At 43.3% G+C, this 14,084-nt stretch overlaps 1 protein-coding gene across 8 annotated transcripts in view; it reads left to right on the forward strand.

Annotated features, from left to right (window-relative positions):
- MACF1 (microtubule actin crosslinking factor 1) overlaps positions 1-14,084 on the forward strand; it is a 342,009-nt gene that overhangs the window by 317,425 nt on the left and 10,500 nt on the right. For 4 of the 8 annotated variants that reach the window (XM_070404782.1, XM_070404783.1, XM_070404784.1 and 1 more), the window contains 10 exons: positions 240-434; positions 782-910; positions 2,030-2,173; positions 2,634-2,822; positions 4,177-4,297; positions 4,882-5,045; positions 6,277-6,439; positions 8,073-8,227; positions 9,040-9,114; positions 13,085-13,202. In XM_070404782.1, coding sequence (XP_070260883.1) covers positions 240-434; positions 782-910; positions 2,030-2,173; positions 2,634-2,822; positions 4,177-4,297; positions 4,882-5,045; positions 6,277-6,439; positions 8,073-8,227; positions 9,040-9,114; positions 13,085-13,202 — 1,453 coding nt within the window. Of the gene's footprint in view, positions 1-239; positions 435-781; positions 911-2,029; positions 2,174-2,633; positions 2,823-4,176; positions 4,298-4,881; positions 5,046-6,276; positions 6,440-8,072; positions 8,228-9,039; positions 9,115-10,106; positions 10,125-13,084; positions 13,203-13,969; positions 14,039-14,084 lie in introns of all 8 variants that reach the window. The other 4 variants (XM_070404781.1, XM_070404779.1, XM_070404780.1 and 1 more) reach the window with 2 other exon arrangements.

Raw genomic sequence — 14,084 nt, forward strand, 5'->3', positions numbered from 1 at the left:
TTATTCCCATTTTATGGATTAAGAAACTGAGACTCCAGCTAAGCAGCCTACCCCAAGTCACACTGCTCATATTTTAGAGACACCTTTTCTGGTTAATTTTTCTTATGCCTTATCCTGCCTCCCTCTGTGCATAAAAGACACATGACTGCAACTTACCAAGGAAATTGAACTAAATGATAACTTCCTGTGTGGTTTTGCTTCTTGGATTCAAAACATTTCTCTTACGAATTCTCCTGAAGGTTTTCCAGAAGGAACTGGGAAAGCGAACGGGAACCGTTCAGGTACTGAAGCGGTCCGGCCGAGAGCTGATTGAAAATAGCCGCGATGACACCACGTGGGTAAAAGGGCAGCTACAGGAACTGAGCACTCGCTGGGACACTGTGTGTAAACTCTCCGTCTCCAAACAAAGCCGACTGGAGCAGGCCTTGAAACAGGTCAGACACGTTTGTTGGGAAAACCCCAGGGATTTCGGTTTGAACAGATTTATTCTAGTTTCTTTATCAGGATCGGTTCCAGCCCATCTCAGAATGAACACAATGCCAAACATTAGTATTTGGAATGTTCTACAAGATTTTAGTATTGATTTGTATTAGAGAAATAATGAATTCAGTTTGTTGTCAAAGATCTACGAATGAAAGATAACCTTTGTGGGACTTTGATAGGGCCATCAAATTCCTGTGATGCCCTGAGGAGTTTAGTCCTAGACCCTTTCCTTGGCATACCCCAATGGCCAGGACCTTGGCTGCAGAGAGGTTCCATCTCTTGTGCTTGATTATTTCAGGCGGAAGAGTTTCGGGACACAGTCCACATGCTGTTGGAGTGGCTTTCTGAAGCAGAGCAAACACTTCGCTTTCGGGGAGCACTTCCCGATGACACAGAGGCCCTGCAGTCTCTCATTGACACCCATAAGGTAATCCAGCCACAGGGCACAGTGACCCATGCCACCCACCACGGTGAGGACTGCCCCCACCCCACCAGAGGGAGGCAGCTTTTGTTGTAAACTGCAGACTCTTGTGCAAAGGAGCAGAGCCAGAGTGAGGCCATCTTGCTGTTTAGCAGGAATGACAGGGAAATGACTGGCAGTTTTTGTGACACCTTAAAGATTGTTCACTCATTTGTTTTTACAAACATAATACATGTAGGTTGTAAGCAAGTCAGACAGCATGGCATTATATAAAGAAGAACATGGGCTGTTCCACCTCTGTATTCCTCACCTGCACACAGTTTTGTTTCCCTTTCCTCATTGTTACTAGCTTCAGGCCCTGACCAGCTCCCACAGAACCTCCTAACTGAGCTGCAGGAAATGCAGTATCTGGGCCCTCAGTGTGACTGTCCTAATGAGGTGGGAAATGTTTGCTATTTTAATTTTTGAGTTACCCACTGACTGGGAGATTTTAATCTTGGTTTTGTCATTATATTCTGTTTTAGTTATTTTTTTAAGTAGTGTTTTATTGCTGTTATTTGTCCAAGACAATACTGGTTACACACTTTGAAATGAATAAAAACAGGATTTTTTTCAAATGAGATAATTCAGAATAGGAAAATAGGCATGCCCAGTTTGGGAAAAGGGACATGCCTCTGTGTCCCTCGTCCTTGTCATCTGCAGCATCTCTCAGTGCTGGGAAGAAAATGCCAGAGATACCCAATAGAGGCGTTTCAAGGTCTGTGTCCGTGAACACATGGAGGGGAAAATACACTGAATTTTTTTATTTTCCCCCCCTTACAGTGTAAACACTGCTATCAGAGTAGGTTTTGTGTTGTTTTTTTAAATGATGGTGTCTTATTTATTGATTTGTTGAATTTTTTTTTTTTAGAGAGAGAGACAGGAAGGGGGAGAGAAGGGAGAGAAACGTCAATTTGTTGTTCCACTTATTTATGCATTCATTAGTTGATTCTTGTATGTGCCCTGACCGAGGATCGAACCCACAACCTTGGTGTATTGGGATGATGCTCTAATCAACTGAGCTACCCGGGCAGGGCTAGAGTAGATTAGTTAGTTAATTTTTATTTTCTAATCTTTTTTGTTTAGGAATTCATGAAGAAAGTGGAAGAAAAGCGAGTGGATGTGAACACAGCAGTGGCGATGGGAGAAGTCATTCTGGCTGTCTGCCATCCTGATTGCATCACTACCATCAAACACTGGATCACCATCATCCGGGCTCGCTTTGAGGAGGTGGGTCCCTGGCTTTAGAGGAAGACTACGCCTGATAAAATGGGTTTACAGCAACAACATACAACAGAGCTCCCCCCATTAGAGATTTTTCAGTCACTGGGAAAATCTCAACAAGATTAAGTTAGTGTTTTAGTAGTGAATGCTTTCTTGGTACTGTGCTGAAATCTGGAAGACTAGTGTTGGTGCAGTGATTTGTTAGCTGGTGGCTTCCTAAAGACAGGTGCGTATTCCTCCTCCGTCCTCAGAAGTCCTGTGTTTAATCGGATGTATTAGGTTTACTTTTAGAAGAGCTGATTTCTCATCCTAGTTAACCCAGCTCTATTACCAGAGTAAGAGCTAAGTCTCTTAACTGCTTGGGTGGTCTTGGCCCTAAATAGTCATTGTTAGGATCAGATGAAAAAGGACTTTAAAAACAAAGGGATTTGCTTGACTAAAGGAGGCAATGATTTCTCTCCCCCAGGTCCTGACGTGGGCTAAGCAGCACCAGCAGCGTCTTGAAACGGCCCTGTCAGAACTGGTGGCTAATGCTGAGCTCTTGGAAGAACTTCTGGTGTGGATCCAATGGGCTGAGACCACCCTCATTCAGCGGGATCAGGAGCCAATCCCTCAGAACATTGACCGAGTTAAAGCCCTTATTGCTGAGCATCAGGTATCTTAACCGCATCCTGGGGTCACTGGTATTTCCTTTGCCCTATGTGTATCCTATTTAAACTGCTGCTTAACGTATTCCTAGAGACTTAGCTTAAAGCAGCACACACTTATCTCACAGTTTCTGTGGGACAGAAGTTGGCATGAATTTGCTGGGTCCTCTTCTTAGGGTCTTATTGGGCTGAAATTAAAGTGTCAGCCAGTGAAGCAATTCTCATTCAGGCTCATTCAAGTTGTTGGTAGAATTAATTTCCTATGGTTGTAGGACTGAGGTCTCCATTTTCTTTCTTTAAATTTTTTTTGAATTTACTAGAGGCCCAGTGCATGAAATTTGTGCACTGGCAGGGTCCCTAGCAGATGCTGGCCAGGGCCTTCCTCCCTTCCCCCAGCTAGCCCCACCCCCTGGTTGAACTCCTGGAAGAATTCCCAGTTGAGGGGACAAATTTGCATACTATGCTTTTATTATATAGGATTTGGGTGACATTGGTTAATAAAATTATATAGAGTTTAAGTATACAATTCTATAATACATCATCTGAATATTGTATTGTGTGTTCATTACCCAAAGTCAAGTTTTCCATCACCATTTATACCCCCTATACCCTCTTCTACCTCCACCCTCTTCCCTTTTCCTCTGGTAATCATCATACTGTTGTCTATGTCTATAAGTTTTGTTGTTGTTGTTGTTGTTGTTGCCGCTGTTGCTTAATCCCTTCACCTATTTCACCCCTTTCCATTTCTTGCTGACTGTCAGCCAGGAGTTGCTGTCAGCTCCTAGAGGCTGTCCTCAGGTCTTAGATATACGTGTTACAAAGCAGAAAGAATTCATCATCCGCTGCCAGGTACCCATCCTAGTCTTCTTCGGCACCCTGAGTGGCACTCATTGCTCTGACTTCCTGGTTTTCCTCACTCACCTGTGAGCTCCTTGAAGTAAGAAGCTGTGTTTCATTTTTTCAGGCCTTCAGCACCTGAAGTGCCTGCTCAATTGTGTTTCTTGTAATGAGTGAGTCAGTGTACAAGGCATCTATCAATACATCTGTCATGGGTTTGGCCTTTGTTAGTAAGAAGTTGTCTCGCCCTAACCGGTTTGGCTTAGTGGATAGAGCGTCGGCCTGCGGACTGAAGGGTCCCAGGTTCGATTCCGGTCAAGGGCATCTACCTTGGTTGCGGGCACATACCCAGTAGGGAGTGTGCAGGAGGCAGCTGATCGATGTTTCTAACTCTCTATCCCTCTCCCTTCCTCTCTGTAAAAAATCAATAAAATATATTAAAAAAAAAAAAAAAAGAAGTTGTCTCATGCCATCTTAGTCCAAGAAAACTCTCAACTCTTTTTTTCTGTTGTTTGTATTTAACAGACATTTATGGAAGAGATGACTCGCAAACAGCCTGACATGGACCGGGTCACCAAGACATACAAAAGGAAGAACGTAGAGCCTGCGCACGGGCCTTTCATGGAGAAACCCCGCAGTGGCAGCAGTATGTCCCCGCCGCTGTGTTAGGAGGCATCACTCCTGCTGTGGACAATGAGCACTTTCCAAATACCTGTCAAAAACAATGTCCTTTTTATTTTCAAAAACCATTGGATTTGAACCAAAATTTTTTTTGAAAGTCACATTTCTTAACACTGACATACAGTAACTCTACTACATTTTCTTGGATTGTTATGAAATTTCTAAATAAGTCAAGCAAATTAATTTGCAGTCATTTTCCATTGTTGTGGTTATCAGTGCTAGCTGTTTATATTTGGTTCGCATTGACTTAATCGTAAACTAAATGAGTTTCGCTGGCACCATTGCAGCTTTAGTTGATTTGACATTTCCTTAGTTCACTAAGGGAGGACAGAATTGATTGAAAATATGAGACAAGACCTATTGGCTTGGAGGAGAGTCAGTAGTTTTGAAATTAATGTTTCTGTATCTAACTATGGCCAGGCGCCATGTTTCTTTCCTGTTAGTGATTGGATGCCATGAAGGTCTCCTAAGTCCATACATGTGACAGTGTGTCTCTTTCTGAAGTGACAGATTCAGCTTTTCTAATTTTGTGGTTATTTTTCCTTTTAGGGAAGTCCTTGAGTCAGCCAACACCTCCTCCCATGCTGATTTTTTCACAATCTGAAGCGAAAAACCCACGGATCAACCAGCTCTCTGCCCGCTGGCAGCAGGTGTGGCTGTTAGCACTGGAGCGTCAGCGGAAGCTGAATGACGCATTGGACAGACTGGAGGAGGTAAGCCCTGCCAGACAGCACCCTCGGAGGGAAGTCACAGTCCTTCTGAGGCCTCTCAACTTCCCAGCAGTAGAAACAGGCCCCTGTGAGTCTTCAGGCCTCCTAGGAGAAAAGACACACGTGTGAGTAAACCACCCACAACAGAGTAGGCCAGAAAGCAAGCAACCGGCCAGTCGTGAGGGCCTGTGACCTGACCCTCCTCAGCATCTGGCTGTGCAAAATTACCTCCAGGTGTGCAGCTTACCACGAAAATAATTATTATTGAGCCCTTTAAGTAAAGAGAAAAGCTACACAATTATGAAATAAGAGTATTTTTATAATCTTGCTATTCTATTAGTCTTCACTAGATTATGAAAAGCAAATTTTAAAGTACCAACACCAGTCTAAAAAATATAATGCCACACTGTCTAGTTCCTAAAACAAACCTCTGGTATCTTCTACATTTTTTTATTTGTGCACATCAAAGCAGCTATGCCTGGAAGTGAGTATTCTGTGCTTTTTGTTGTTGTTTTTTAGTAGGTCAGTTGAGCTTTAAGCATGTTTGGTTTTTGGCTTTTTCTTTTTCCCCTCATTCCTCCCAACTTTGGAGTTTGAAAGACTAGGGTTTGGAAAACTGCTGTACTGTTTAAAGTCATTCTACGTCAGTATCACTAACGTCCAAGTAGCTAAACATTGCCTTGCCCACCTCCCGGGCCTGCTGCTGTCTGTCAGAGCCAAGTTTAGCATGGAAGTCAGGTGGGCAGTTTGCCCGCTCTGGTGCCATTCAAGAAACATGCTTACGTGCAGGGTTGGATTCCTAATGCTTCCAGCCAGAATCAGATGATCTCATCTCAGAAAATGGTGGGAAATGTGAGCCTGCTGAGGTGGGCCTCTCGATCATAGTTTCTCCTCTGGGATAGAATTCATTCCCTGACCTCTAAGGTGATCCTTCGAAAGGGGGCAAAGGGAAAGCAAGGCTGGCTCCGCCCTTTCGCATGCTCCTTGCCCTGTTTCTCAGGGTGGTGTTCAGGCACTTTCTCCTGCTGCTCCGTACACCACAGCCCGTGTAACTATCGTGGTTCTCCCTGAAGGAGCCAGATGGTGCCTCCACAGAAGAGGCATCTCAGGTACCATTGTTGGTGCTCTCCAGAAGGCCTGCACGGCTTACTGTGTGTCTGAAAGTTTTGGTGCGCTCTGGGCAGGTGTGAATGCCAACATACAGGTTTTGTTAACACTCCTGACTTCTGTCTAGTTGAAGGAATTTGCCAATTTTGACTTTGACGTCTGGAGGAAAAAGTATATGCGTTGGATGAATCACAAAAAGTCACGGGTGATGGATTTCTTCCGGCGAATTGACAAGGACCAGGATGGGAAGATAACCCGTCAGGAGTTTATCGATGGCATTCTAGCATCCAGTGAGTCCAATCATAATTCCACGCATGGTCACACCTGGATTCCCTAGTTTGTGAAGGAGATAATAGGGCTGAACTGTCCTTCTAAAGTTAAGGAAGAACTATAATTGCTTACTAAGATTGGTCTGTCGTTTTCATGGCAAGAAGAGCCTCATTTTGCTGGGAATAAAAAATAGCAGGTCTTGTTTGAGTTATAGATAAGGAGCTGAGTTTTGTGAGTAATGTAGTTCTAAGCAAAATGTTTGAAAAAATACATTTTTCATACATCAGTTTCTGACACATAACAGCTTACAAAGTGTGTGGTCTCGTTTATTTTAGCAAAAGTAATTGAGGCATAAGTAGATAAGTGATTTTCCAGGGTCACAAAGCACATCCCACAGCTGTGCTACTTTACATGGGTAGCCAGGGAGGGTTTGTCTGGGGGTAATATTTGAGCTGAGACTTAGATGATGAGAAGGCTCCAGCCAACTCAAGGTTTGCGGGAAGAGAGAGACGCAGAGGAAGCAGCAGGTACAAAGTGGGGAGGTGGGAATGAACTTGGCACGTTCTTGGCGTGAAAAGGTTAGCATGGCTGGAGTGTAGGAGTTAAAGCTGGAAGGTAGGCAGCAGCTAGTTAACACTGGCCCTTGCAGGTCCTGGCGAAGTGGTCAGACTTCATTCTAGAAACAGTGGGACAGTGGTCAGCCACCAGAGGTTTTCTGCTGAGTGACAATATAGTCTGATTTACTTTTTTTTTTTAAATATATTTTATTGATTTTTTACAGAGAGGAAAGGAGAGGGATAGAGAGTTAGAAACATCAATGAGAGAGAAACATCAATCAGCTGCCTCCTACACACCCCCTACTGGGGATGTGCCCGCATACAAGGCACATGCCCTTGACTGGAATCGAACCCGGAACCCTTCAGTCTGCAGGCCAACGCTCTATCCACTGAGCCAAACCGGTCAGGGCTGATTTACTTTTTAATAAATTACTCTGCTACTGAAAGCATTGACCTCCTTTGCAAAGCAACTTGTCAGTAGTCTAAGGCAATTATCTAAACAGAAGAAGCTTCATCCTACTAATTCCAAGTTGTCACTATTCTGAAATAATTTATATAATAATAGTGGAGTGGATGAATAAATTCTTAAGTTGGGTGGTAGGTCCATGGTGGTTATAATATTCTGTTTATACCCTTCAGCATATCTGAAATAGCACTTTTTTTTAATGCTTGGGGGGGCAGGGTAGTCTATAAGCAAAAACTTAATAAATGGTCTATCTTCTAGGTTTCTAAAGTTGAGTGTGTATTGCTTTTCAGAAAAAAAAAATCAAGCCCTAACCAGTTTGGCTTAGTGGATAGAGCATCGGCCTGCGGACTGAGGGGTCCCAGGTTCGATTCCGGTCAAGGGCATGTACCTCGGTTGTGGGCACATCCCCGGTGCGGGGTGTGCAGGAGGCAGCTGATCGATTGTTTCTCTCTCGTCGATGTTTCTAACTCTCTGTCTCTCTCCCTTCCTCTCTATAAAAAATCAGTAAAATATATTTAAAAAATAAAAAAAATCAAGACATAAATGTTTTTTCTTTCCAATAGTAGTTATATACCTTCCAGCCAATCATGTAAGCCTCTTACTGTTCCAAATGTGATTAATTTTCTCCAGAGTTCCCCACTACCAAGTTGGAGATGACAGCTGTCGCTGACATTTTTGACCGAGATGGGGATGGCTACATTGATTACTATGAATTCGTAGCTGCTCTCCATCCCAATAAGGATGCTTACCGACCAACAACCGATGCAGATAAAATTGAAGACGAGGTATGGGACATAACTGTGTCTTGAGTACATTTTTGACCATAGCTTTCTACTGTCCCGAGGTGGGTTGGGTATGGTTGCCACATCAGCCCTGGGGCTCGTCTGTTGGGAGGTGATTGTTTGGAGTTGTTCAGGGATCCACTTGTGGGTGACGTTGAACTCTAGCTTAGACCAGAGGGCTTCTCACTCAAGTGGTCACATTTGTGCCGTGCTCTAAAGTTACAGGAAACCTTTCCTGGTTCACAGATCCTGTGTTGGTTGGTCCTAGACTCTTAGTTCTAAGCATCCGACCTCAGCATCCAGGGGAGTGGTCTTCAAACGCAGCATTTAAGGGGTGAAATGCAAATGTTTAAAATGGCGTGGACGCTAAGCTTTCTGCCTAGTTAAGGACTGTGTCACATTGAAAATTCAAGAGCAAATTAATCAGTAGTACATAGACATCCTGGGATATGTTGGTCCTGGGAAGGGAGGCAGCAGGGCAGGTCGTAGGAGTGGCCTGGAACTCCCCAGGCCTGACTGCTGAGCTGCTAGGTTGAAACTCAGATCAGTTCATAATTTGCTTTATTAGTTGATTTTGATGATAGCATAGTAGCACATTTCTCTCTTGGTGTCTTTAGTATCCCAAGTACTAAGAACAATGTGTTTCAATTTGGAATAGAAGATAAATGTTTGTGTCAAAACCCTGAAATGCCTTAAAAATACATATTGAATAGCTTCTCTGTTTACATGTAAAAAATCTTTCTGGTTTTTTTTTTTAAGAGGGAGTCTTACTTTACCCTTCACATTTTTCTTTTTTTGTTGTTCAAAACCAATAGGTCACAAGACAAGTGGCTCAGTGCAAATGTGCAAAAAGGTTTCAGGTGGAGCAGATTGGAGAGAATAAATACCGGGTAAGGAAGAGCAAAGCAGTTCTTTGTGGTGTTGGTTTCTCCTACTTGGCCCTTACAGGCGAAAGCAACCTGACCCATGGCGGACTCAACGATCCCACCTTCCCATTGGCAGTGCCTGGAGGTCGAGAGTCAGTGGGACCTGAGATGCGTCTATAGATTCCAAATGTCAGGTGTCCTCCTGGTGGGCTAAGCGTAATGCCCTTTTAGTTCCATCTGAAAAACAGTGCTCTAGCTGATAATAGCTTTACTTGAGTTCAGTGTAGGAGACATTTCAGAGCCCTCTCTTTACTGTTGACCAAAGTCTTCAGAAACAATTATCTAATGACTGACATTCACCAAGAGCTGGTCTTTGTGAGCCTAAGTGGTTCCTGGGCTCAGAGAGAGCTGGAGGGAATGTGTCAAGGCCCTAAGGTGGTGCCAGGCTCAATAGTCTTCGCTAGGAAGCCATGCTGAGTGCAGCCACAACTGACAGTGAACTATGCTGTGTTTTAGCTTCTTTTAGGGCCAGGGTCTGAAACAGGGCTCCTAAAATATATTCAGCAGCTTGTCAGGAATTCTCTAAAGTCCTAAAGAAAATCTGTGATTGGCAGAGATAATTTAAGATGGCTATGTCAGATTACGGTGAGGAAAAAATCTAGGTTCCATTAATACATCAAAAATGTTTTCAAAGTACACCTACAGCACACGGTGCTGCTCGTAGCCAGGGATTGGTGGGTGACTCTGCCTTGGACCAACGCAGGGCATTTAGTTACTAAAACTCCAAGCAATCTTATGCTTGCTTGTTGGGTTTTGTTTCTTGGGTTTTTCAATTACCTGTGAGAGAAATGAATCAATAAGAGCAACATAGGTCTGTAACAATGGTTAGCATATGTCACTGTGCTTGAAGACTGGTAACATGATTATGATTTTTATTCCTTAGTGTTAATTTGATAAAATGTTCTCTTTTTTTTTTTTCTTCCATTTCCTTCGTCCTTTACTTTTACTGTCTGTAGTTCTTCCTCGGCAACCAGGTACAGTTTGCCTTGCGACGTTCTCCTTGGTGGAAATGGTCTGTGTAGCTAATGCTGTCTGTTCTTTGCTGTGGGGAAAGGACGTAATCTGAAGCATGCTGGGGTCACGACTGGTTGTCTTACCAAGTGGAGACACTGCTACAGGGCTAGTTGTAGAGCTGTCTTAGCAAAAGATGATAAGTCTCTATTTTTAAAAAAGGAGATGAAATTTTCCATTTAAAATTGGATTGGCTGAGGATGATGGTATTATGCTGGGCTGAGTTAAAAGTAGTATAGTTCAGGGAAATTGAAGCTGTGGTATCATCAGTAAGTTTTTCTAAAATCCTGGTCTTGTATATTGGAAGTCAGAATACCACACAACACAATTCTGACTTATACCAAAGTCTTCTGACAGTAAACACAACTTTTATAATGCACACTAAGTCAAAAAGTCTTGGGGTATTTAAATAATGTGTCTTTAAATACCTTATGAATAATTATAGTTACTTGCATTTATGTTGTATTTTATCAGTATAAGGTACCTGAGAAGTGTAGTGTGGACATCGTAATTGGCCAGAGACTAAAGTTTGTCAATATGGCCAGCCAGCCAAAATCTAATGGAATCAAATTAGACCTGCATAAACGATTGAATGCTTTCTTACTCCACTTGGTAACTCTAACCTTTTAGATCTTTTTGAGGGCTCTGGGGTCCTGTATCTTCAAATGGAAGGAAGTTGCATGGGTAAAATCTGTCTTATGATACGAAATCAGAAAACACTAAGTTCATTTGAAACCCTCGATCAGTGTTAAATCCCAAGCACTGCAGTAATTACTAACTACAGTAACCTTTTGGGCCAGTGAGAACAGAGAACAAATAAAGACAAGAACAGCGAAACTTGCTCTAAATGAATCATTCCATAAGGACGCCAAGTCGTACCAGAGGATATGCTGTTGCTGATGGCCCCTGAAGACTGAGGTCCTGCTCTACTGCTCCACTGACCACATAGGGTCAGATGCGTTCATTCCAATGTTGGGAACAGAATTATGAAGTTGATTTTAAACCCGAGGCCTAAGGAGTTACATGCCAACAATCATGTCATAGCCACTGCAAGAGCCCATGTCACTGTAAGGGATTTTCCATTTAAGAGAAGGAAACAGAAGTTACTGTTGCCCCTAAGACTGTTCTGAGGCCTTTGCCTCACCGACACCAGCTCTGCCAGGTTTGCACGCGTCCCCATTTTTAGAGCTGCCATAACCCCTTCCACCACTTGTTACCCAGCCTTCAACTTCCCCAGACACTTTGGCTACTGGCTTGGGTCAAACCTCCTTTTCCCCATAGCTTAGCAGAAACAAGTTAGAGTCTTTCAGAGAGAGCTTTAATAGGAAATTAAAGGAGAAAGAATAAAGTAAATAGAGTAAGGCTGACCAATAAATTATAGGACACTAATGTAAGAACAAAGAACATCTTGGGATCCCTTCCCGAGTTACTCTGGAAGGTACATAGGCCCTCATTTCCTTCCTCTCCTCACCTACCTGGAGAGGACCCCTAATTGTGATTCAGGCCGTCCCTGCTCTGGAGTCTGGTGGAATCCTCCATTCCTCCCAAAGGGCCTCCCCGTTTTCACTCACTGGGTCAGTGTCTGAGGGAGGCTCCTGCAGAGGCCAAAGGGGCAGCTTCCTTCCCGAGACAGGACGTTTATTCCCTCCCTCACATCTCTGGGTCCCCACTTCAGTGCTCTTCACACTCCACCCTGCTGTTGCTGGGTCACTGCATAAAAACTTCACAGCTGTATGGAATGATGTAGAACAATTTTGTTTTCAAAGTAAGGGGCTGGGGAGTGGAATAATACATTTTTTAGTCACCTCGCCTATATAAACTGAGCTTGCGTCAATGCAATATAATACAGAGAATTGTCATAAGTATATTAATTTTGAGGGAGGCTGGTCATGTGTCCTTCCTTCACAAACATTCTTTTGGGCATTTTCGGTTTTTGTGCCTGATTTCAAAGTTATAGTTCTCCTTTATAACTTTGAAAATCCTAATTAAGTGATTAAATATTCCCTTCTCTTCCCCTCCCCCCACCCCCATTTTCCTTGAATTAAATAATTTTAGGAATGCTATTTCTCCAACCATTTGATTTTTGTTTTGGGATCTCAGCATGATTCTCTTTTGTTGCCTCTTAGTTTATTTTGGGAAGAGGATAATTTACGCAATGGGAAACTTCAAAATGTTAACCCCTCTGAGAAGCAGGAATGTTAGGCAAGAAAAAATATATCAAAAAGTCCTGCTTGTCTTAACATCCCAAAATGATTGTTGAATACAGTTGAATATATAATCCACATGGTAAATTATATAACACAGTAAATTAAAAATTGGATTTCTTGAACTAAATTTTAGTATAAATACTGTTTAATCATTTGTTCAGCTGAAGAAACTTTTCTGCTGGTAACATCACAATTAGAGAGTACTTTGGGTTTATTTCTGAAAATCTGATATGGAAAATCAAATTTCCGTCTAAGCTTGTAATGATGATGCTTTGCAAGGGTTTCCTGGAGGCTTGAAATACTTGCCATTCTCCATTTAACTTGAGCACACTGTATTCAGAAGTTGACGTCCACCTTCCAGCCACCTATCCTTTTCTGAAAACAGACTAGCATAATAAAGAATTTCCTTGTTGGGCTTTAATTTGGGCAGAATGTTTAAAAGAATCCAAGTGAGCTAATGTTTGTATATCCTTCTCCCTCCCCCTTTGGTCAGGGGTATGGCCATCATAAGTTAATTTTATTCCAGTATACTGGTCATCAGCTTTATATTTGTTTTTCCATATTTTAAATTCTTTTTTGAAAAATATAAAATAATGAGAGGTCAAATTCTCCCCAACTGTCAGATTGTCATTGTGTCTGAATACAGTCTGCTTTGCAAGGGCCTCCTGGCCTGCGCCGAGGCACGCGCACTCATTGGTTTCCCCTTGGCCCTGCAGTTCGGGGACTCCCAGCAGCTGCGGCTGGTCCGCATCCTGCGCAGCACAGTGATGGTTCGCGTTGGTGGAGGATGGATGGCCCTGGATGAATTTCTAGTGAAAAATGACCCCTGCCGAGGTAAGAAACCATCCTGAGATGAATTACACGTTGGGTATGCCCTCACCATTGAGCTTCTGTGCCTACACAAACTGCTGGGGAACTTACTTTACCCTTCTAAAGTTGTTTAGTTAGTTGTTGAGCTGCCCAGATGTCACCTTACTAGCACAGATCAGAACTTGGAGGCGACAGAGTAGACCAGGGAGAGAGCAGGAGAGGTTGGTGCTGCTGGGGAGACAGTAATGAGAATTGGAAATGTATTGGTGTCCATGAATACTTGGTTTGAGGTGTTAAGTAAACACTCAGCTAGAACGAAGCCTGATAAACCCTTTTAGGTTCCCTATTGGTGCTCCAGATCCCTTTGCCTGAAACGGGGGAGGGTATTGGGCCCCTCCCATGCAGGGAGAACTGTGGAGCCCCCTTGACCAGGAGGCAGGATAAAGAACACCTAGCATTGAGCCTAGTCACTTCTAAGACGGATGGTCACCTATACAAGACCACGGTTATCTGTCTGCTAAACATGAAAAGGCTGGTGTGCCTGCCCAAAGGCCAAAGGAAACGTAAACATGGTACTGATTGATGCACCTGCAGCCAGAGGTGTGTGAGGGCTGCAAAGGGAAAGCGATCAGGTTCCAGCTGCTAATTCCTCTTCAGCTGCGCCCTCCCTTTTCCTGCCAGCCGAGCTGCATGTGGGTATACAGGAGGCTCCCAACTGTCTGCCAGTTTGTCTTTCTTGACCCAGTGTCTGCATTTCCTGCTCTGTCTGTGTTTATATTTTTTTATTCTAGTTCACCATCCTGGGAGTAAAATAAAGCGCTCTGATTCCAGCTCTTCGATTTCCAGTCAGTCTCCCATAGGTTGGCTTTTAAGCTTTGTCCCTCTTACCCACACCCCAGCCTGTTG

The sequence above is a fragment of the Myotis yumanensis genome, unplaced genomic scaffold (assembly GCF_028538775.1).
Source record: "Myotis yumanensis isolate MYYU_CA2020_CCGP unplaced genomic scaffold, mMyoYum1.0.hap1 SCAF_2, whole genome shotgun sequence".
NCBI lineage: Eukaryota > Metazoa > Chordata > Mammalia > Chiroptera > Vespertilionidae > Myotis > Myotis yumanensis.